Source organism: Pristiophorus japonicus, chromosome 15 (assembly GCF_044704955.1).
Source record: "Pristiophorus japonicus isolate sPriJap1 chromosome 15, sPriJap1.hap1, whole genome shotgun sequence".
Classification (NCBI taxonomy): Eukaryota; Metazoa; Chordata; class Chondrichthyes; family Pristiophoridae; genus Pristiophorus; species Pristiophorus japonicus.
Genome location: NC_091991.1, coordinates 33,613,778 through 33,638,146, shown reverse-complemented (window position 1 = coordinate 33,638,146; position 24,369 = coordinate 33,613,778). Strand labels below are relative to the sequence as shown.

Below are 24,369 nucleotides of genomic sequence, written 5' to 3'. Positions count from 1 at the left end.
GATTAGACAAAGTATGGATTTATGAAAGGAAATCGTGTTTGACAAACCTACTGGAGTTTTTTGGGGATATAACTAATGGAATAGATAAGGGAGAACCAGTGGATGTAGTGTATTTGGATTTTCAGAAGGCATTTGATAAGGTCCTATATAAGAGGTTAGTGTGCAAAACTAAAGCACATAGGATTGGGGGTAATGTACTGGCATGGAATTGAAAATTGGTTAACTGACAGGAAACAGAGAGTAGGAATAAAGTGGTCTTTTTCGGGGTGGCGGGCAGTGACTAGTGGGGTACCACAGGGATCAGTGCTTGGGCCCCAGCTATTCACAATATATATAAATGATTTGGATGAAGGAACCAAATGTAATATTTCCAAGTTTGCCGACAACACAAAACTAGGTGGGATTGTGAGTTGTGAGGAGGATGCAAAGATGCTGCAAGGCGCTTTAGATAGGTTGAGTGAGTGGGCAAACACATGGCAGATGCAGTATAACGTGGATAAATGTGAAGTTATCCACTTTGGTAGCAAAAACATATGGACAAAGTATTATTTAAATGGTAATAGCTTGGGAAATGTCAATGTACAAAGGGACCTGGCTGTCCTTGTACACCAGTCATTGAATGCAAACATGCAGGTGCAGCAAGCAGTTAGGAAGGCAAATGGTATGTTGGCCTTCATTGCAAGAGGACTTGAGTAAAGGAGCAAAGATGTTTTACTACAGTTTTATAGGGCCTTGGTGAGACCACACCTTGGGTATTGTGTGCAGTTTTGGTCTCCTTACCTAAGAAAGGGTATACTTGCCATATGGGGAGTGCAGCGAAGATTCACCAGACTGATTCCTGGGATGGCAGAAATGTCGTACAAGGAGAGATTGGGTCGACTAGGTCTGTATTCACTAGAGTTTAGAAGAATGAGAGGGGATCTAATTGAAACGTATAAAATTCTGACAGGATTGAACAGACTGGATGCGGGGAGGATGTTACCCCTGGCTGGGAAGTCTAGAACAAGGGGTCACAGTCTCAAGATACAGAGTAGGAAATTTAGGACAGAGATGAGGAGAAATTTCTTTATGCAGAGGGTGGTGAACTTGTGGAATTCTCGACCACAGAAGGCTGTGGAGGTCAAGTCACTGAATATATTTAAGAAGAGGATAGATAGATTTCTAGACACAAAAGGCATCAAGAGGTATGGGGAGAAAGCGGGAATATGGTGTTGAGATAGAGGATCAGCCATGATATTGAATGGAGGCTCGAAGGGCCGAATGGCCTACTACTGCTCCTATTTTCTATGTTTCATTTAGAAAGACACATATTAGTTAAGGACAGACAGCATGGATTTGTTATGGGAAGGTCGTGTCTGACTAACTTAATTGAATTTTTTGAGGAGGTAACAAGGAGGGTCGATGAAGGTAGTGCATTGGATGTAGTAAGTGTGGATTTTAGAAAGGCTTTTGATAAGGTTCCATCTGGCACAATGGTCACGAAAGTGAAAGCCCATGCGATCCAAGGCAAAGTGGAAAGTTGGATCCAAAATGGGCTCGGAGGCAGGAAGCAAAGGGTAATGGTTGATGGGTGTTTTTCGACTGGAAGGCTATTTCCAGTGGGGTTCTACAGAGCTCAATACTCGGTCCCTTACTTTTTGTGGTATATGTCAATGATTTGGACTTGAATGTAAGGGGTATAATTAAGAAGTATGCAGATAATACTAAAATCGGCTGTGTGTTGATAATGAAGAAGAACGCTGTAGACTGCAAGAAGATATCAATGAACTGGTCAGGTGGGCAGAACAGTGGCAAATGGAATTCAATCCGGAGAAGTGTGAGGTGATGCATTTGGCAAGGGCCATCATCATCATCATCATCATAATAGGCAGTCCCTCAGAATCGAGGAAGACTGCTTCCACTCTTAAAATGAGTTCTTCGGTGGCTGAACAATCCAATAGAGAACCACAGACTCTGTCACAGGTGGGATAGATAGTCGTTGAGGGTGTTATGTTCAGAATAACTCCACAAGACTGTATACTGTAAGCTCAAACTGTTGTGACCTGTAACTCCAGAGTGAGGAAGCAGCATGGTACATTGTCTTTTATACCTGCTTGCCTGGGGTGTGCAGGTGACCCTTGGGTCTCCAACAGGTGCACCCCCTGGTGGCAAGTCTTACATACTAGTGACGTTTACATACATATGATCACTCTCGCCCCCCCGCCCCCCCCAAAATTCTTAGATAGAATTTATTTACAAGTTGAAGCGATCCGGGGGTCTGCGTTCCCGCGTTGATGGCCTAAGTTGAAGTCCTGGCATGGGTGAGTTGGTCGGATCATAGCTGCACTACAGCGCGGCTGGTCTAATCGGACTGTGGAGCATGGTGGGTTCATCCTCATCGTTGACCGCGAGGTCGATTGCTGGTTTGGGTGTGTGTTGATGGATCAATGATGGTAATGTCCTCTTCAAACTGTTCATGGTGTTCTTGGTTGTCAGTGAATCGCAGTTTGGTCTGATCCAAATGCTTTCTGCACGTTTGTCCATTCAAAAGTTTGACAACAAATACTCTATTCCCCTCCTTGGCTAAAACCATGCCAGCAACCCATTTGGGACCATGACCGTGATTAATAACAAACACAGGGTCATTAACCTCAATGTCACGCGATACAGCCGTGCGATCGTGGTACACTGGATTTCTACATGATCATTGAGATCCGGGTGGACTAAGGAGAGCCTGGTTTTGAGTGCTCTCTCCATTAACAATTCTGCAGTGGGAACACCAGTAAGCGAGAGTAGCTGAGCAGAATCCGAGATGACCGGGTCTGCAGGGAACCGTCCGACACGCGTTTCAAGCTCTGCTTGATAGTTTGGGCTGCCCGTTCTGCTTGACCATTGGATGCGGACTTAAACGGGGCAGACCTGACATGCTTGATGCCATTGCGGATCATGAACTCGTTGAATTCCAAGCTGGTGAAACATGGTCCATTGTCACTAACAAGGACGTCGGGCAAACCATGGGTGGCGAACATGGCCCGGAGGCTTTCAATGGTGGCAGTGGACGTACATGATGACATTATTACATATTCAATCCATTTAGAGTAAGCGTCTACTGCTACTAGGAACATCTTTCCTAGAACGGGGCCAGCGAAATCTACGTGGACCCTGGACCACAGTTTGCAGGGCCATGACCACAGATTCAGTGGAGCCTCCCTTGGTGCATTGCTCAGCTGTGAGCAAGTGTTACATTGGTGTACGCATGACTCCAATTCCGTGCCACCAAAAGTGCGACCTGGCGATAGCCTTCATCATGACTATGTCTGTAGGTCGCATATAAACGTTTCCCTGCCTTTTTTAGGCAAAACTACGCGATTCCCCCACAGGAGACAATTCGAATGGATGGACAATTCATCCTTGCGTCGGTAAAACAGCTTAATTTCATCTTGCATTTCCCTGGGAACAGTTGACCAGCTCCCATTAAGGATGCAGCTTTTTACTAGTGATAGCACCGGGTCCTGGCTAGTCCAGGTCCTGATCTGGCAAGCCGTGACAGGTGACCTCTCGCTCTCAAAAACATCCATTACAAGAAGCAAGTCTGCGGGTTGTGCCATTTCCACCCCGGTGGTGGGCAATGGTAGCCGACTGAGGACATCAGCACAGTTCTCAGTGCCTGGTCTGTGACGGATTACATAGTCATACGCAGATAATGTTAGTGCCCATCTTTGGGTGTGGGACAAAGCATTGGTGTTAATACCTTTGCTTTCTGAGAACAGCGAAACAAGCAGTTTGTGGTCGGTTTCGAGCTTGAACCGGAATCCAAATAGGTATTGGTGCATTTTCTTCACCCTGTATACACATGCTAATGCTTCTTTCTCAACCATACTGTCGGCTCTTTCAGCCTAAGATAAACTTCTGGACACGTATGCAACCGGTTGCAGTTCGCCTGACACATTGGCTTGCTGTAACATACAACCGACCCCGCACGAAGATCACAAGCTAGTACTAAACGTTCACACGGGTCATACAATGCAAGTAACTTGTTAGAACATGGAAGGTTCCTGGTCTTATTAAAGGCTGTCTCTTGAGATTTACCCCAAACCCAGTCGTCACCCTTGCGTAGCAATAAATGCTAAAGGTTCCAGCAAAGTTACCAAAATAGTTGAGGAGTCCCAGGAACGAACGCAGCTCCATCACATTCTGTGGTCTGGGTGCATTCTTGATGGCCTCCGTCTTGGAGTCCGTGGGTCTAATGCCATCTGCCGCAACCTTTCTCCCCAGAAATTTGACCTCTGACGCCAGGGAAACACACTTGGAGCGTTTCAGCCTGAGTCCCACTCTGTCCAGTCGCTTTAGAACCTCTTCTAGGTTGTGCAAGTGTTTGGTGGTGTTGCGACCAGTGATCAGGATGCCGTCTTGAAACACAACGGTGCGCGGAATTGATTTCAGCAAACTCTCCATGTTCTTCTGGAAGATGGCCGCAGCTGAGCGAATCCCAAAAGGCCATCTGTGGTATATGGACAGCCCTTTGTGCGTGTTGATGCGCATCAGTTTTTTTCAAAGGTTCAGCCAGCTCCTGTGTCATGTAAGCAGAGGTTAGATCCAGCTTGGTGAATGACTCCCCCCCCCCCCGCTAGAGTTGCAAACAGGTCATCCGCTTTGGATAGTGGATACGGTCCTGTAACGAGACTCGGTTGATCGTTACCTTGTAGTCCCTGCTGATTCTGACCGTCCCATCGCTTTTCAACACTGGAACAATTGGAATGGCCCACTCATTGAACTCGACTGGCGATATGATCCCACCCTCGTCGCCAATTGTTATGTTCAGAATAACTTCACAAGATTGTATACTGTAAGCTCAAACTGTCGTGACCTTGTCTCTTTAAATATAATTCCAGAGTGAGGAAGCAGCATGGTAGACTGCCTTTTATACCTGCTTGCCTGGGGTGTGCAGGTGACTCTTGGGTCTCCAACAGGTGCGCCCCCTGGTGGCAAGTCTGATATACTAGTGAAATTTACATACATAACAGAGGGAAGGGGTGGGTGTGACTGTTTTGCTGCATGCTCTTTCCGCTGCCTGCGCTTGTTTTCTGCATGCTCTCGGCGATGAGACTCAAGGTGCTCAGCGCCCTCCTGGATGCACTTCCTCCACTTAGGGCAGTGTTTGACCAGGGACTCCCAGATGTCAGTGGGGATGTTGCACTTTATCAGGGAGGCTTTGAGGGTGTCCTTGTAACGTTTCCTCTGCCCGCCTTTGGCTCACTTGCCGTGAAGGAGTTCCAAATAGAGCGCTTGCTTTGGGAGTCTTGTGTCAGGCATGTGAACAATGTGGCCTGCCCAGCGGAGCTGATCAAGTGTGGTCAGTGCTTCAGTGCTGGGGATGTTGGCCTGGTCGAGGACGCTAATGTTGGTGCGACTGTCCTCCCAGGGGATTTGTAAGATCTTGTGGAGACATCGTTGGTGGTACTTCTCCAGCAACTTGTGGGCGAGGGCTAATGGAAGGGAATACACATTAAATTGTAAGATATTGAGAAGTGTAGAGGAACAAAGGGGCCTGGAGTGCATGTCCATAGATCCCTGAAGGTAGCTGGCCAGGTAGATAAGGTGGTTAAGAAGGCATACGGAATACTTGCCATTTATTAGCCAAAGCATAGAATACAAGAGCAGGAAGATTATGCTTGAACTGTATAAAACACTGATTAGGCCACAGCTAGAGTACTGCATGCAGTTCTGGTCACCACATTACAGGAAAGATGTGATTGCACTAGAGAGGGTACAGAGGAGATTTACGAGGATGTTGCCTGGACTGGAGAATTTTAGCTATGAGGAAAGATTGGATAGGCTGGGTTTGTTTTCTTTGAAACAGAGGAGGCTGAGGGGAGACCTTATTGAGGTGTATAAAATGATGAGGGACCTTGATAGAGAGAATAGGAAGGACCTATTTCCATTAGCAGAGGGGTCAACAACCTGGGGCATAGATTTAAAGTAATTGGTAGGAGGTTTAGAAGGAATTTGAGGGGAAATGTTTTCATCCAGAGGGTGGTGGGGGTCTGGAACTCTCTGCCTGAAAGGGTGGTAGAGGTATATTTATAAAGTACTTGGATGTGCATTTGAAGTGCCGTAACCTACAGGGCTACGAACCAAGAGCTGTAAGTGGGATTAGGCTGGGTAGCTCTATGTCGGCCGGCGCGGACACAATGGGCTGAAATGGCCTCCTTCCGTGCAGTAAATTTCTATGATTCTATGTGCAGACACCAGAGGCTGCAGTCCGTTTCAGAGGGGTAAGGATGGCAACACCGACCATTTCGCTGCCATTACAACTGCAAAATCAGGGCCATTATCTGCTGGGTGTCCAACATATGTCCTCTATTACGTTGCAGATATTATTGCAGCCAAGTACAATGTTGGGATGCACTCGAATATACAAATATCTCTGATGCAACACACACATAGTGGGAAATTCCTTGGAACCCAGATCCATTACTTCCATTATGTCACCGGCAGTGTGGTAGGAACTCCCGTTTATGCGTGTGAACAGGATTGCCACGTCACGTCCGCGAAATAATGTCAGCGGAACGAGAGTAGCTCTGAGGAAATTGCCAGCCTTGGTTTATGGATCCTTCATGAATAGAAAAGCTTTATAAAATGTAAAGTCAGTAACAAATACTCCGTAACACAGTATCTCTAAAATTCCCAATATTACCATTCCAATGTGGTTCCAAGGCTTTCTATTTGTGTTAGTTTTCACAAAAAGTCGCTGCACACATTGCAGTGTCTTGTTTTATCAGCTGCTGACATGGCTGCAGAGAGGACATTGCAGACATTTTATTGTTTTTTCTTATTGACAGACTAATGATTTTCTCAGACCAGAACATTCATTCTGATATAATTAATCATAACAATTCTATTCACCCTCACGGTATGCCATGGATTTCTGTAGCTACATTCTGTGGATGCTTTTATCTGTGCTGCACATGGATGCCTTACTGCTGGCTGTTCCGGGAGATAGGAGACAGAGAAAAAGGGAGAAAGCATAAACAATACTGTGATTGCTATGAGAGGCCGTGCTGTCAACATTGGACAAATCTTTAGTCATGAATTATGGCTCTAAACCTGTGGCATTGCCTCACATCAAAAATCTAAACACGGTTAAAAGCGACAGGCTCCACCCATAACATGAGTCATAAATGACGTCCAGGCTATGCTTTAATCAGCTCTCCTAGTACTGCTGATGTGACTGTTTCAAATTACTGATATTCTTCAGCTTTCATTAAAGCAAGTGAGCTGCGTGGATCATAGAACATTACACCACAGGAGCAGGGAATTCAGCACATTGGTGTTTTTCTCCACATGAGACAGTTTATCTAATCCCACTCTTTTAATATTCATCTTTTCAAGCAACTTTCGAATTCCCTTTTGAAAGAATTTGCAACAGAGAAATCCACACTTTAACCACCTTTTGTGTAAAAAAAAAGTTCTCACCCCCTTTGATCCATTTTGTGATTGTTGTAAGATTTGTGCCCTCTCATTACCAGTGGAAACAATTGATCACTATTTACCTTATCATACCCTTCAGAATGTTGAAGATCTCCCTCAGATCATCTTTAACCTTGCCAGTTCTGGTGAAAGACAAATTACAGTGTCAGCTGTGGCTCAGTGGGTAGCACACTTGCCTCTGAGACAGAAGGTTGTGGGTTCAAGTCCCACTCCAGGAACTTAAGCACATAAATCAAGGCTGATACTCCAGTGCAGTGCTGAGGGAGTGCTGGCTGCACTGTTGGAGGTCTTTCAGATGAGACGTTAAACCAAAGCCCCAACTGCGCTCTCTGGTGCATGTAAAAGATCCCATGACACTATTTTGAAGAAGAGCAGGGGAGTTATCCCTGGTGTAATGGCCAATATTTATCCCTCAATCAACAAAACAAAAAACAGATTATCTGGTCATGATCACATTGTTGTATGTGGGAGTTTGCTATGCGCATGCTGGCTGCCGCATGTCCCACATTACAACAGTGACTACACTCCAAAAGTACTTCATTGGCTATAAAGCGCTTTGAGACATCCAGTGGTCGTGAAAGGCATGATACAAACGCAAGTCTTTCTTTCTTTTACCTTCTCCAGTCTCCATAACTGTAACACCTTATCGCTGTAACATCTTATCTACTTGTGCGGCCACCATTAACAGCCTGTGTATCTGTACACTAATCTTTTCCTTTCCCTGTTAAAACTAATAACTCCATAATGGTGGGTAAACCCTGCATCCACAGTTTTTCTTTTTGCCTTCTCTTATTCTCCAGTATAGGAAGGCAAATCAAGCCTTCGCCGAATATAGTGTAAGTTTGAGACTGAGGACTAAGGCTTGAGAATGAAACTCCTGCCAAATGTGGGAGAGTTGAATGGCTGGTGACGGGCTGTGTCCTCTTTATGCCTATTTACTATAATATTAACTATTTACTATCGTATTAACTGATTCTATGAACATCTGGTGAATGTACAGAATGGTGCCAAAGAACAAGGGAGATGCTGCTGGCAATGAGGTGTAAATGACACAATTAGAGAAAGGGGTGGTAATTGGGAGAAAAGGCAGAGAGTTTCTCCTGCATTGTGAGTGTTGTCGTGGTTCGATCTTGCTTTATAATACATACAATAATATCCCACTTCAGCCCCAGGTACAAACAGTTTATTTTTATTGTTTCTCAATAACATTTTCTCCTCCGCTCCCAGAACTGTTGATGGATCTATTGCAGCCATATACATCCACTTATAGACTAATGCACTACACAATATATAGATAGATGTAGGCAGCATACTAGCATATTATCTCACCAAATATAACTCTCATCGGTCCTTGCTGAAATATTCTCACAGCGACTGAGCTTTTACATCGAACAAGGGAGCATTAATGTACATTGGATAGCTGGTTGTTTACTCTTAACATTTTGAACCGAGGGAATTGTTTGGAATGGTTAAATTATAGCAAGGTTTGTTTTTGATTGTCGATCAAATAGTGTACTAATGGACACTTTTACTGGGGAATAATGCAGTTTTTTTTTTAATTCTAGAAGCAAATCCTCGTGCAATAATTCTATTACTTGTTTCGTGTTATCACACTGTTGCTCTGTTAAGTATCTCAGGATATCAACTCATAATGATTCAATCCTATTGGTTCAGCAAGTTTAACCAGTGAGTAGCCCAAGCCACACAGGTTACGAATGTGCCAGATTTGATTCCTGATCTGAGCTGCTTTCATGGTAGGCTACAACACTTGGGTTTATAATGGTAACAATTGGCCAGGGTTCCTGCACCTGTTGTCCAACAACCCCTAATGGAAGGGTATGTGTGGATTTTAGGTGGGGACTTCAGGTGATGACAGGATGAGGCTTCCCCCTTCCCCATAGCCTGCTGGCACCTACTATCTAGGCTTACACATGTAAAATGAGTGCTTGGGCGAGGTACCCATTGAACAGTTCCCTAGTGAGCAGTCAACATCTTCAGGAGAGGAGAAAATTTGGTGAGGGGAAAAGGGAAACATTTTGTTTTGTGTGAATTGAAGATTCTGAAATGTAGAACTTGTGTTTATCATTCTATCTTCTGAAATGGGTATTAATAAACTTTTGTTTCTATTTGTTATTAAACAATTGATGTGTTCTATCCACAGAGGAATTCAAAGGTCAAACTATAGTAGAGTTGATGAAAAAAGAAGGCAGCACCCTGGGGCTCACAGTATCGGGTGGAATAGACAAGGAAGGGAAACCGAGAGTATCCAATCTTCGACCTGGAGGCATTGCTGCGAGGTAACCAAAGCTCCTGTGATCCCTGACCAGAGGCTGCTGAGATATTACAGCAGAGACAGTGTTTCACTGGGTTCACACAAAGTCTTTATGCAGAGTATTTTTTTTTAAAAATTGTGGTGTGTGCTTCTCAATCTTTTCATTTTCTGAAGTTTCTTGCATTTCCATCATTAGGAGGCTAGGGCTGTGAAAATACAGCTGCTTTGTAATTTAGGCATCTTTTTGAAGGATGATGAGGGAATACTAGTCGTTTTTAGCTGACAATAATTCTTGATGATTTGAGAAACAAATTTAATTCATTGTTCAGACGACACAAAATCATGGTTTTTCCTGGGTAATATTCCTGGTAATTCAAAATCGTTTATCCACTAAAGTAATTTGAATTATCCAATAGTTTGAATCGAGCAAAGTGAATAACAAAGCATGCAGTAAAAACAATGTGGTTGCAATGGGAGATTTTACTTTTCACTTCGACTGGGAGAAACAGAACTGCTCAAGTAGTACAGGCAATGAATTTCTAGAATGGGAAAAGAAAAATCATTTTTGGAAGTTAACAAACGGGAAAGTTCCAAAAGACATTCAGTACTCAAAAGGGTTAATCAGCGCAGTTTCATTTCAGTGATGTGTTCAAGTAGCAAAACCCTTGCTTTGGGTGAATGGGACAGTTTTCCAGAACAATGGGCTGAAAATTGCGGCATCTCCAAGTGCGTAGATAAGAACATAAGAAATAGCAGCAGGAGTAGGCCATACGGCCCCTCGAGCCTGCTCCGCCATTCAATAAGATCATGGCTGATCTGACAATGGACTCAGCTCCACTTCCCCGCCCGCTCCCCATAACCCCTTATCCCCTTATCATTTAAGAAACTGTCTATTTCTATCTTAAATTTATTCAATGTCACAGCTTCCACAGCTCTCTGAGGCAGCAGGTTCCACAGATTTAAAACCCTCTGAGAGAAGAAATTTCTCCTCATCTCAGTTTTAAATGGGCGGCCCCTTAATCTAAGATCATGCCCTCTAGTTCTAGTCTCCCCCATCAGTGGAAACATACTCTCTGCATCCACCTTGTCAAGCCCCCTCATAATCTTATACGTTTCGATAAGATCACCTCTCATTCTTCTGAATTCCAGTGAGTAGAGACCCAACCTCCTCAACCTTTCCTCATAAGTCAACCCCCTCATCTCCAGAATCAACCTAGTGAACCTTCTCTGAACTGCCTCCAAAGCAAGTATATCCTTTCTTAAATATGGAAACCAAAACTGCACGCAGTATTCCAGGTGTGGCCTCGCCAATACCTTATATAGCTGCAGCAAAACTTCCCTGCTATTATACTCCATCCCCTTTGCAATAAAGGCCAAGATACTAGAGTCCTGAACTTAAGGAAAGGTAACTTTGACGGTATGAGACGTGAATTGGCTAGAATAGACGGCAAATGATACTTAAAGGGTTGACAGTGGATAGGCAATGACAAACATTTAAAGATCACATGGATGAACTTCAACAATTGTACATCCCTGTCTGGAGTAAAAATAAAACGGGGAAGGTCGCTCAACTGTGGCTAACAAGGGAAATTAAGGATAGTGTTAAATCCAAGGAAGAGGCATATAAATTGGCCAGAAAAAGCAGCAAACCTGAGGACTGGGAGAAATTTAGAATTCAGCAAAGAGGAGGACAAAGGGTTTAATTAGGAGGGGGGGAAATAGAATATGAGAGGAAACTTGCCAGGAACATAAAAACTGACTGCAAAAGCTTCTATAGATATGTGAAGAGAAAAAGATTAGTGAAGACAAACATAGGTCCCTTGCAGTCAGAATCAGGTGAATTTATAATGGGGAACAAAGAAATGGCAGACCAGTTGAATAAATAGTTTGGTTCTGTCTTCACAAAGGAAGACACAAAGAACCTTCTGGAAGTACTAGGGGACCGAGGGTCTAGTGAGAAGGAGGAACTGAAGAATATCCTTGTTAGGCGGGAAATTGTGTTAGGGAAATTGATGGGATTGAAGGCCAATAAATCCCCGGGGCCTGATAGTCTGCATCCCAGAGTACTTAAGGAAGTGGCCCTAGAAATAGTGGATGCATTGGTGATCATTTTCCAACAGTCTATCGACTCTGGATCAGTTCCTATGGATTGGAGGGTAGCTAATGCAACACCACTTTTTTAACAGGAGGGAGAGAGAAAACAGGTAATTAAAAACCAGTTAACCTGACATCAGTAGTGGGGAAAATGTTGGAATCAATTATTAAAGATGAAATAACAGCGCATTTGGAAAGCAGTAACAGGATCGGTCCAAGTCAACATGGATTTATGAAAGGGAAATCATGCTTGACAAATCTTCTGGAATTTTTTGAGGATGCAACTAGTAGAGTGGACAAGGGAGAACCAGTGGATGTGGTATATTTGGACTTTCAAAAGGCTTTTGACAAGGTCCCACACAAGAGATTGGTGTGCAAAATTAAAGCACATGGTATTGGATGTAATGTATTGACGTGGATAGAGAACTGGTTGGCAGACAGGAAGCAGAGAGTCAGGATAAACGGGTCCTTTTCAGAATGGCAGGCAGTGACTAGTGGAGTGCCACAGGGCTCAGTGCTGGGACCTCAGCTATTTACAATACACATTAATGATTTGGATGAAGGAATTGAGTGTAATATCTCCAAGTTTGCAGATGACACTAAATGGGTGGTGGTGTGAGCTGTGAGGAGGAAGCTAAGAGGCTGCAAGGTGACTTGGACAGGTTAGGTGAGTGGGCAAATGCATGGCAGATGAAGTATAATGTGGATAAATGTGAGGTTATCCACTTTGGGGGCAAAAACACGAAGGCAGAATATTGTCTGAATGGTGGCAGATTAGGAAAAGGGGAGGTGCAACGAGACCTGGGTGTCATGGTACATCAGTCATTGAAAGTTGGCATGCAGGTACAGCAGGCGGTGAAGAAGAAGGCAAATGGTAAGTTGGCCTTCATAGCTAGAGGTTTTGAGTATAAGAGCAGGAAGGTCTTATTGCAGTTGTGCAGGGCCTTGGTGAGGCCTCACCTGGAATAGTGTGTTCAGTTTTGGTCTCCTAATCTGAGGAAGGATGTTCTTGCTATTGAGGGAGTGCAGCGAAGGTTCACCAGACTGATTCCTGGGATGGCTGCACTGACATATGAGAAGAGACTGGATCGACTGGGCCTTTATTCACTGGAGTTTAGAAGGATGAGAGGGGATCTCATAGAAACATAAAATTCTGACGGGACTGGACAGGTTAGATGCAGGAAGAATGTTCACGATGTTGGGGAAGTCCAGAACCAAGGGACACAGTCTAAGGATAAGGGGTGAGCCATTTAGGACTGAGGTGAGGAGAAACTTCTTCACTCAGAGTTGTTAACCTGTGGAATTCCCTACCGCAGAGAGTTGTTGATGCCAATTCATTGGATATATTCAAGAGGGAATTAGATATGGCCCTTACTGCTAAAGGGATCAAGGGGTATGGAGAGAAAGCAGGAAAGGGGTACTGAGGTGAATGATCAGCCATGATCTTATTGAATGGTGGTGCAGGCTCGAAGGGCTGAATGGCCTACTCCTGCACCTATTTTCTATGTTTCTATGTTTCTGTACCATTGGCCTTCCTGATCACTTGCTGTACCTGCATACTATCCTATTGTGTTTCATGCACAAGTACCCCCAGGTCCCACTGTATTGCGGCATTTTGCAATCTTTCTCCATTTAAATAATAACTTGCTCTTTGATTTTTTTCTGCCAAAGTGCATGACCTCACACTTTCCGACATTATACTCCATCTGCCAAATTTTTACTCACTCACTTAGCCTGTCTATGTTCTTTTGCAGACTTTTTGTGCCCTCACACGTTGCTTTTCCTCCCATCTTTGTATAGTCAGGAAGCTTGGCTACGTTACACTCAGTCCCTTCTTCCAAGTCGTTAAGATAGATTGTAAATAGTTGGGGTCCCAGCACTGATCCCTGCGGCACCCCATTAGTTACTGGTTACCAACCAGAGAATGAACCATTTATCCCGACTCTCTGTTCTCTGTTAGTTAGCCAATCCTCTATCCATGCTAATATATTACTCCTAACCCTGTGAACTTTTATCTTGTGCAGTAACCTTTTACGTGGCACTTTGTCAAATGTGCGCACGCACCTGAAGAGGCCTCGAAAATGCAGGTTCTCGGTGCAAAATGCACATGCGCCAAGAACCAGCTTTTGCGATCTGTGAGATCGCACGCATCCCTGGGAGAAGGACATTCGCGGGCGGAGATTTGGGTTTTTGCACAACTCTTGCCCAGCAAATGTCCTTCAAACTCTTCCACCTGGTAATTTTATTTGAAAAATTAAATGTTGTTACTTATTTTTGATTTAAAAACCCTGTCTGTAAATATAAGTTTATTTTTAATACAATTAAAACTTTTTTTAATTTCCAAAAAGTAATTTTTCTCATAGTTAATTTAATGCAATTTATATTAATTTAAACAAAGTGAAGTGTTTTTTTAAATTTATGTTCGTGTTTTATTTGATTTTAGGAGTGTTCTCATTGATAGTAACGAGAGCTCGGAGCTCCCGTTACTATGAATGAGAATACTATATTGTGATTGATGGTCCAGGCCCACATGATCCCACGATACGTATATACTCCTGCAAGACATGGGCCCATACACTGCACTGCGCAGCTAGGCCTTGGAATGCAATTCTACATTCCTCCAGGACCACCAAGTATTTTCGTTAAAACATTTTCGGTTGGAGGCGTCCGCCCACATGAAGCCCCGACCGCAATTTTCAGGCCAATATGTTGTAGAACCAACAAGTGAACGGGCCATACTGGATTTAGTGATGAACACACCAAAATTAGTTAACAATGTGACGGTAAGGGAGCATCTTGCAAATAGTGACCATAACATGATTGAATTTGATACTAGATTTCAGAGGGAGAGCCAAAAACCAAAGTTTTAAATTTATGTGTGGCAAACTTTGAAGTGATGCGAAATAAATTGACCAGAGTAAACTGGGCTGAACTGTATATGAATAAAACTACAAATAGTGAGAAGTATTCAAAGAAAGACTTGCATTTATATAATGCTTTCACAACCACCGGACATCTCAAAGCGCTTTGCAACCAGTGAATACTTTTTGAAGTGTACTCACTGTTGCAATGTATCAAAGGAATATTTTGTACGATACAAATCCAGTACATACTAGGGGCCCAAAATTCCACATGGACTTTCTTGGCGCAGTTGTAGAGGTACGTCTGATTTTTTTTTTAGTGACCCAACTGGCAAAAAAAAAGTTCCAAGCTTTGCTGGCAGATTGTCCTTAGGCCCTGTGGGTGGAGCTTAAGGTCGGCGCCAAAAAACTGAGGTTGCCAGGGTAACGAAGGACTGTGCCTTGACTGTATCAGAATGTGACATTTGTTATTGCCTATTTGACAGATATATGCTCCCAGGGCTTTCACATTCTTAGGAGATTTCTTATTCAGATGGTTCTTAAGTCTGTCTTTGAGATTCTGTGCTATCTGCCCGCTCCAAGCGAATTCAGGATTCACTGTACTATCTTTAAAAAAAAACCTTTCCGGATACATTTAAACAAATATTTCAAGATGCTGGTGAATAAAATCTAATTCTAAAGTCGAGTTCTATTCTGTACCCTTTTGTATTGTTACATATAGTTTCTGGGATTTGCCGAATTTATTCTCGATTATCCTGGGTGCCGCTGCAATCCCGGGCCGAAAGGCCCCCCCCCACCCCTGCCAGTGTCGCTGCAATCCCGGGCCGAAAGGCCACGCCCCCCCACCCCTGCCAGTGTCGCTGCAATCCCGGGCCGAAAGGCCACGTCCCCCACCCCTGCCAGTGTCGCTGCAATCCCGGGCCGAAAGGCCACGCCCCCCCACCCCTGCCAGTGTCGCTGCAATCCCGGGCCAAAAGGCCCCCCCCCCCCCCCACACTCCGGCCAGTGTCGCTGCAATCCCGGGCCAAAAGGCCCCCCCACTCCGGCCAGTGTCGCTGCAATCCCGGGCCGAAAGGCCCCCCCCCCCCCCCCACTCCGGCCCCTGGTGCTGTGTCTTCAGCTCCGCTAAAACAAAATGGCGTCTTGTCTGCGCCGATTTTCTTAAGTGTAGGTAAGGTTTTTCAGAATGGTGCACTACACCGTTTTTGAAAAAGTTCTACTTGACCAAACTCGTTTAAATGGCCAGAAATGGCGCATCCGGCAGGTTCTGCCCCCAGTAACGTCAAAAGATCGGGAACTGAAAAAATCGGACGCAAGTACTTTAGAATGGCACAGAAACTTTGGCGAAACTTGCAGATTTTAGTCTGCTCCAAAGAAAACAGCGCAGAATGGTGGTGAAAATTCAGCCCCGCGGCAACTTACGGCATTTTAACTGGCCCACCCGCCCAGTTTCGGCCAGGTGGATCGGGTTACAATCGGCCCGAAGTGTTTTAGGAGCAAGCTCCTTGTTTTATATATTTTTTTAAATCGCAAACATCGTTGTCAGGACTTTGTTTCTTGACCAGGATAACTTAAAGAAACTATCAATTTGGTGATAATGGGGTCAGGTTTCGGCCTGAGTTGCTCCAATTTTTGGGGGGCAACTGGTTCAGAATGGAGTATCTTAGAAATTGCAATTCTCGGCATTTAGTTTGCTCCAGTTCTAGTCAGTTAGAACAGTTTCATTTTGGAACAGATTTTTTTTTTCAAAAGGGGGCGTGTCCGGCAACTTACGCCTGTTTTGAAAGTTTAGGCAGCGAAAACTTACTCCAAACTAACTTAGAATGGAGTAAGTCTAGATTTTTGTACGCTCAGAAAAACCTTGCCTACACTTTAGAAATCAGGCATAGGTTACAAATCAGGCGTAGGGAACGAGCGGGGGGCGGGAAGGGAAGTAATTAAATTCTACAAGCATTCAACAGTCTTACTTATACAAATACAGAGCCATCATGAATAAAAAATTATAAACAAAGCAAATACAAAATATTGAATATTCCGACCTGTGTGAAGCAGCAGCAGCCTTCGAGCTGCGGTGCTTCAGGCAGGCCTTCCATGTAGGAGACGGGGCGGCGACAGTGGCTGACGGCGGCCGAAGACACAGCAAGCAGCCTTCGAGCTGTGAGGGAGGCTGAGGCCATTCGGCCGGGGACAGGGAGAGGCAGCCAGATAGCCAGCTTGAAACTTAAATTTGTAATTGCAGAATGGGTGCTGCATTGTCAACACCACGGATTATGCAATGGTTCGCCATCAATTCACTGCATAGGAGAGAATTGATTAGAGCTCACCGCACCAGGAACGTCATAGCCCTAGGCTGATGGGCAGGAGACCTTACCCACGTCGGCAATATCGAACCAGGTGCATGAGCGAGCTAATTGTGTCAAAAGGCTGAGTTTCCGCAGAGAAGTTGTCGTTGAGATCTGTGATATGCTGAGAGCAGATTTGTAGCCCAGAAGCAGAACGCCAACTGCCTTGTCTGTTGAAGTGAAGGTAACAGCTGCACTTGCCTTCTGTGCCTCGGGATCATTTCAGGCTACAACTGGAGATGTGTGCGCCATCTCTCAACGTGCAATACGTGCCTGCGTTTACCAGGTCACGGCTGCACTGTATGCGCGAAGGAATGGCTTCATCAATTTGATGAGTGATCGGGTAAGCTCATTGGTCTCCATACCCAATGCCACAACCTGAGACGCATCTGTTGCACGCTGCATCTCAGGAGAGCATGTCTCCAATCTCCTTCTCCTCTGCCTGGGTGGAGGCGCGGGCTGGGATGGTGGGACACTCAGTGTTCCAGACGGCAGTACTAGACAGAGAGGCGCGGGCTGGGACGGTGGGGCGCTCGGTGTTCCAATGATAGCACTTGAGTGCGAGCTGTAGACTGGGATGAAACATAGATACATAGAAACATAGAAAATAGGTGCAGGAGTAGGCCATTCGGCCCTTCTAGCCTGCACCGCCATTCAATGAGTTCATGGCTGAACATGCAACTTCAGTACCCCATTCCTGCTTTCACGCCATACCCCTTGATCCCCCTAGTAGTAAGGACTTCATCTAACTCCTTTTTGAATATATTTAGTGAATTGGCCTCAACAACTTTCTGTGGTAGAGAATTCCACAGGTTCACCACTCTCTGGGTGAAGAAGTTTCTCCTCATCTCGGTCCTAAATGGCTTACCCCTTATCCTTAGACTGTGACCCCTGGTTCTGGACTTCCCCAACATTGGGAACATTCTTCCTGCATCTAACCTGTCTAAACCCGTCAGAATTTTAAACGTTTCTATGAGATCCCCTCTCATTTTTCTGAACTCCAGTGAATACAAGCCCAGTTGATCCAGTCTTTCTTGATAGGTCAGTCCCGCCATCCCGGAAATCAGTCTGGTGAACCTTCGCTGCACTCCCTCAATAGCAAGAATGTCCTTCCTCAGATTAGGAGACCAAAACTGTACATAATACTCCAGGTGTGGCCTCACCAAGGCCCTGTACAACTGTAGCAACACCTCCCTGTCCCTGTACTCAAATCCCCTTGCTATGAAGACCAACATGCCATTTGCTTTCTTAACCGCCTGCTGTTCCTGCATGCCAACCTTCAATGACTGATGTACCATGACACCCAGGTCTCGTTGCACCTCCCCTTTTCCTAATCTGTCACCATTCAGATAATAGTCTGTCTCTCTGTTTTTACCACCAAAGTGGATAACCTCACATTTATCCACATTCTACTTCATCTGCCCTGCATTTTCCCACTCACCTAACCTATCCAAGTCACTCTGCAGCCTCATAGCATCCTCCTCGCAGCTCACACTGCCACCCAACTTAATGTCATCCGCAAATTTGGAGATACTACATTTAATCCCCTCATCTAAATCATTAATGTATAGTGTAAACAGCTGGGGCCCCAGCACAGAACCTTGCGGTACCCCACTAGTCACTGCCTGCCATTCTGAAAAGTACCCATTTACTCCTACCCTTTGCTTCCTGTCTGACAACCAGTTCTCAATCCATGTCAGCACACTACCCCCAATCCCATGTGCTTTAACTTTGCACATTAATCTCTTGTGTGACCTTGTCGAAAGCCTTCTGAAAGTCCAAATATACCACATCAACTGGTTCTCCCTTGTCCACTCTACTGGAAACATCCTCAAAAAATTCCAGAAGATTTGTCAAGCATGATTTCCCTTTCACAAATCCATGCTGACTTGGACCTATCATGTCACCTCTTTCCAAATGCACTGCTATGACATCCTTAATAATTGATTCCATCATTTTACCCACTACTGAGGTCAGGCTGACCGGTCTATAATTCCCTGTTTTCTCTCTCCCTCCTTTTTTAAAAAGTGGGGTTACATTGGCTACCCTCCACTCCATAGGAACTGATCCAGAGTCAATGGAATGTTGGAAAATGACTGTCAATGCATCCGCTATTTCCAAGGCCACCTCCTTAAGTACTCTGGGATGCAGTCCATCAGGCCCTGGGGATTTATCGGCCTTCAATCCCATCAATTTCCCCAAAACAATTTCCCGACTAATAAGGATTTCCCTCAGTTCCTCCTCCTTACTAGACCCTCTGACCCCTTTTATATCCGGAAGGTTGTTTGTGTCCTCCTTAGTGAATACCGAACCAAAGTACTTGTTCAATTGGTCTGCCATTTCTTTGTTCCCCATTATGACTTCCCCTGATTCTGACTGCAGAGGACCTACGTTTGTCTTTACTAACCTTTTTCTCTTTACATATCGATAGAAACTTTTGCAATCCGTCTTAATGTTTCCTGCAAGCTTCTTCTCGTACTCCATTTTCCCTGCCCGAATCAAACCCTTTGTCCTCCTCTGCTGAGTTCTAAATTTCTCCCAGTCCCCGGGTTCGCTGCTATTTCTGGCCAATTTGTATCTTGGCTTTAATACTATCCCTGATTTTCCTTGATAGCCACGGTTGAGCCAGCTTCCCCTTTTTATTTTTACGACAGACAGAAATGTACAATTGTTGTAGTTCATCCATGCGGTCTCTAAATGTCTGCCATTGCCCATCCACAGTCAACCCCTTAAGTATCCTTCGCCAATCTATCCTAGCCAATTCACGCCTCATACCTTCAAAGTTACCCTTCTTTAAGTTCTGGACCATGGTCTCTGAATTAACTGTTTCATTCTCCATCCTAATGCAGAATTCCACCATATTATGGTCACTCTTCCCCAAGGGGCCTCGCACAACGAGATTGCTAATTAATCCTCTCTCATTACACAACACCCAGTCTAAGATGGCCTCCCCCCTAGTTGGTTCCTCGACATATTGGTCTAGAAAACCATCCCTTATGCACTCCAGGAAATCCTCCTCCGCCCTATTGCTTCCAGTTTGGTTAGCCCAATCTATATGCATATTAAAGTCACCCATGATAACTGCTGCACCTTTATTGCATGCATCCCTAATTTCCTGTTTGATGCCCTCCCCAACATCACTACTACTGTTTGGAGGTCTGTACACAACTCCCACTAATGTTTTTTGCCCTTTGGTGTTCTGCAGCTCTACCCATATAGATTCTACATCATCCAAGCTAATGTCCTTCCTAACTATTGCATTAATCTCCTCTTTAACCAGCAATGCTACCCCACCTCCTTTTCCTTTTATTCTATCCTTCCTGAATGTTGAATACCTCTGGATGTTGAATTCCCAGCCCTGATCATCCTGGAGCCACGTCTCTGTAATCCCAATAACATCTATTTGCACAGTTAATTCATCCACCTTATTACGGATACTCCTTGCATTAAGACACAAAGCCTTCAGGCTTGTTTTTTTAACACCCTTTGTCCTTTTAGAATTTTGCTGTACAGTGGCCCTTTTTGTTCTTTGCCTTGGGTTTCTCTGCCCTCCACTTTTCCTCATCTCCTTTCTGTCTTTTGCTTTTGTCTCCTTTTTGTTTCCCTCTGTCTCCCTGCATTGGTTCCCATCCCCCTGCATATTAGTTTAACTCCTCCCCAACAGCACTAGCAAACACTCCCCCGAGGACATTGGTTCCGGTCCTGCCCAGGTGCAGACCGTCCGGTTTGTACTGGTCCCACCTCCCCCAGAACCGGTTCCAATGCCCCAGGAATTTGAATCCCTCCCTGCTGCACCACTGCTCAAGACACGTATTCATCTGCGCTATCCTGCGATTCCTACTCTAACTAGCACGTGGCACTGGTAGCAATCCCGAGATTACTACTTTTGAGGTCCTAATATTTAATTTAGCTCCTAGCTCCTTAAATTCGTTTCGTAGGACCTCATCCCTTTTTTTAACCTATGTCGTTGGTACCAATGTGCACCACGACAACTGGCTGTTCTCCCTCCCTTTTTCGAATGTCCTGCACCCGCTCCGAGACATCCTTGACCCTTGCACCAGGGAGGCAACATACCATCCTGGAGTCTCGGTTGCGGCCGCAGAAACGCCTATCTATTCCCCTTACAATTGAATCCCCTATCACTATCACTCACCCACTCTTTTTACTGCCCTCCTGTGCAACAGAGCCAGCCACGGTGCCATGAACTTGGCTGCTGCTGCCCTCCCCTGATGAGTCATCCCCCTCAACAGTACTCAAAGCAGTGTATCTGTTTTGCAGGGGGATGACCACAGGGGACCCCTGCACTACCTTCCTTGCACTACTCTTCCTGCTGGTCTTCCATTCCCTAGCTGGCTGTGGACACTTCACCTGCGGTACGACCAACTCGCTACACGTGCTACTCACGTCATTCTCAGCATCGTGGATGCTCCAGAGTGAATCCACCCTCAGCTCCAATTCAGCAACACGGTCCGTCAGGAGCTGGAGGCGGATACACTTCTCACACATAGTCGTCAGGGACACCGGAAGTGTTCCCTGAGTTCCCACATGGTACAGGAGGAGCATATCACGTGACCGAGCTCCCCTGCCATGACTTAACCCTTAGATACATTTAAATTGGCAACAACAATGTTAAAAGTTACTGACTGAGATAAAAAAGAAAGAAAAAGAAAAGCTACTCACCAATCACCAGCCAATCACTTACCCCCTTGGCTGTGACGTCTCCTTTCTGTTTCTTTCTACTTCTTTTTTGCCTTCTCCCTGTAGCTGCACAAGCCACGCCTTTTATAGGCCTCACCAACGGACCTCCTCGACGCTGCTCCCGACTGCCGCTGACGCTGGGCCCCGGACTCCCTGCTGTGCCTTTTATCGGTCTCACCAACGGACCTCCTCGACGCTGCTCCCGACTGCCGACTGCTGCCACTGGGTGAATGGGTGTAAACTGCTCCATTATATCACCAGCACCACTGGGACCCACAACTTCGGAATCAAAACCATGGAAGGTGGAACCAGAACCTATGCGAGTGGGAGGTGCAGGCTCGGACAATGGTGCACTGGCTGTAAACTGCTGCATTACTCCAGCAGCACCACTGGGGCCCGCAACATCCGAATCAAAACCATGGAAGGTGGAACCAGAATATATGCAAGGGGTTGAAACTCTGATGCCCCTTAATGGAGGCTCATAAACATTAATTTGGAAGCTCTCCTGTGTAGACATTTCAGTCATCGCCGCCATCATCCAGTCTGGATCGTCTGCATCTGGTTGTACTGGTTCTTCTTCTGTATCTTCAGGATCCTCAGGGTTGGCAGCATCATTATAATCATCATCATCATCATCATATTCTGCAAAATGCATCAGAACAGTCAAATGTTTAACAGCAAGGGAGCCGGCAGGATGGGTGGCATGAGTACTCTCTCACATAGCAGGCCAGGCAACAGGTTGATTTGAAGGGCCACGATGCATTTTCAGGACTTACCCTCTTCCTCGCGAGCGGGCCCAGCTTGTGCTGTACTGATTGCTTTTCTCCATGTACAACTCATCATAGCAGCTACCCTCTGTTACAAGGGTGTCAGTGGATGCAGATTGGGCGTGCCTCCTCCTGTTCGAGTTGCTTCCCTTTTGTTGTGGGCCATTTTCTTCTGCAAAGTGTAAAATATAACTTTTTACAGAGTGCGTCTTTCTGCAGGGTGGGACATACAGATAGTCACGTTACAATTACGATTACATTAAAAAATAAGAATATTACTTACACTAACTACTTGACCAAGGTCGTGCCATTTCTTTTTAGACTGGCTTCCAGATCTCCTGGTATGCACCACTGCGCAGTAATCTCCTGCAACTTGGTTCCAGCATTTCTTCATTTCTTTAGATGGCACTTTTATGCGACCTCTGTTGCTGGTATCTAGCTCCTGCCATCTCTACTCAATGACGTTGACTAATATCTCCACTTCCTCATGCAAGAAAACCTTTGTTCTTGGTGGACGTTATTCCATTGCTGTATTGAATTGACACTCTTATTTTTCAAAACACACAGTCCTTAATTTGCATGCACCAATGCAGCACCTGTTCTGGAAGTTTAACAGTGAAAAGCAGCACTCACTAATTTCAGCAGGTGATTTATTCAACAGTGCTGCTAAAAGCACTCCTTCAGACACAAAAAAAATCACCAAAATTCAATCTCAAGCCTTTCCAGAGGTCCACGAGACAAATCAGCACTTTTCTTTAAGTTCCTTTAAAAATGGCCGAGTGCCAATGTTTCTGGGCTGCTGCGCATGCGTGCGCGCTCCAACGCGCATGCGCAGGGCAGCCGGCACGACATTCCCTCATTTGACTTAGCCCCGCCCCCCCCTCCACTTGCAGAATCGACGCGACTCTGTGGCTCTGATCTCCGCTGCTGTCTGCGCGCCGCGCCGAGCTCCCAGGGACCAGCGAGGAGCCCGAGAATTATGAGGTAGATTTTTGTTGCGCTTTTAGGCACGAAAAACGGGCATCCATGTCGGGGCTGCGTCGTTCTAGGCGCGGCCCGAACCTTGACCCCAATGAAACAGAATAGTGCTTTCAAAACTCACAGCAGCAAAAAGATTTATTAATGATGGAGCAGTGAAGGACTGGCTTGATACTTCAGGGGGAATCAGATCACTCTCCCTGAGCATTTTAATTGAGTGATAATTTAACTTGGATACTCTTAAGAATGTTAGGTGTTTATACTAGGCACTTTAGGATTTAATTTTTAATGAAGAGGTTAAAGTACTTGTACTTATACTTGGGACAATTGTAAACTACTTTGCCTTGTCTGAGGCACGATGCAGGCTGGCCTGGTGATGTGTTGTGCTAATCTCTTGCAGAAGTGATCAGTTAAATATCGGAGACTACATCAAATCAGTCAATGGAATCAACTTAACGAAATTCAGGCATGATGAGATCATCAGTCTCCTGAAGAATGTTGGTGAGAGAGTGGTCCTTGAGGTGGAATATGAACTCCCTCCTGTTTGTAAGTATTTTCTAAATTAAAATGAGTACAGTACCTTTCAATTGAAAAACTTGAATTACGTATTGATAAAGTTGATACTGTATTTGAAATCTAAACATGACTATGGAAAAGACATTTCTTTGAATTCATCTCATGCATTTAGCAGGGGAACTGAGGCACAACCAGTTCAATTACATTAAAAACCCTTTCTAACATTAATATTTGAAATGAAATATTTTAAGCACTGAATTAGTAGTTTGGGAATTCAATTTTTTTTTCATTCATTGGAGGCAAGGCCAGCATTTATTGCCCATCCCTAATTGCCCTCGAGAAGGTGGTGGTGAGCCGCCTTGTTGAACCGC

At 45.0% G+C, this 24,369-nt stretch overlaps 1 protein-coding gene across 1 annotated transcript in view; it reads left to right on the top strand.

Annotated features, from left to right (window-relative positions):
• grip1 (glutamate receptor interacting protein 1) overlaps nt 1–24,369 on the top strand; it is a 528,142-nt gene that overhangs the window by 364,763 nt on the left and 139,010 nt on the right. The window contains exons 3-4 of the mRNA XM_070900296.1: nt 9,632–9,767; nt 23,883–24,028. Of these exons, the coding sequence (XP_070756397.1) occupies nt 9,632–9,767; nt 23,883–24,028 (282 nt within the window). The remainder of the gene's footprint in view (nt 1–9,631; nt 9,768–23,882; nt 24,029–24,369) is intronic.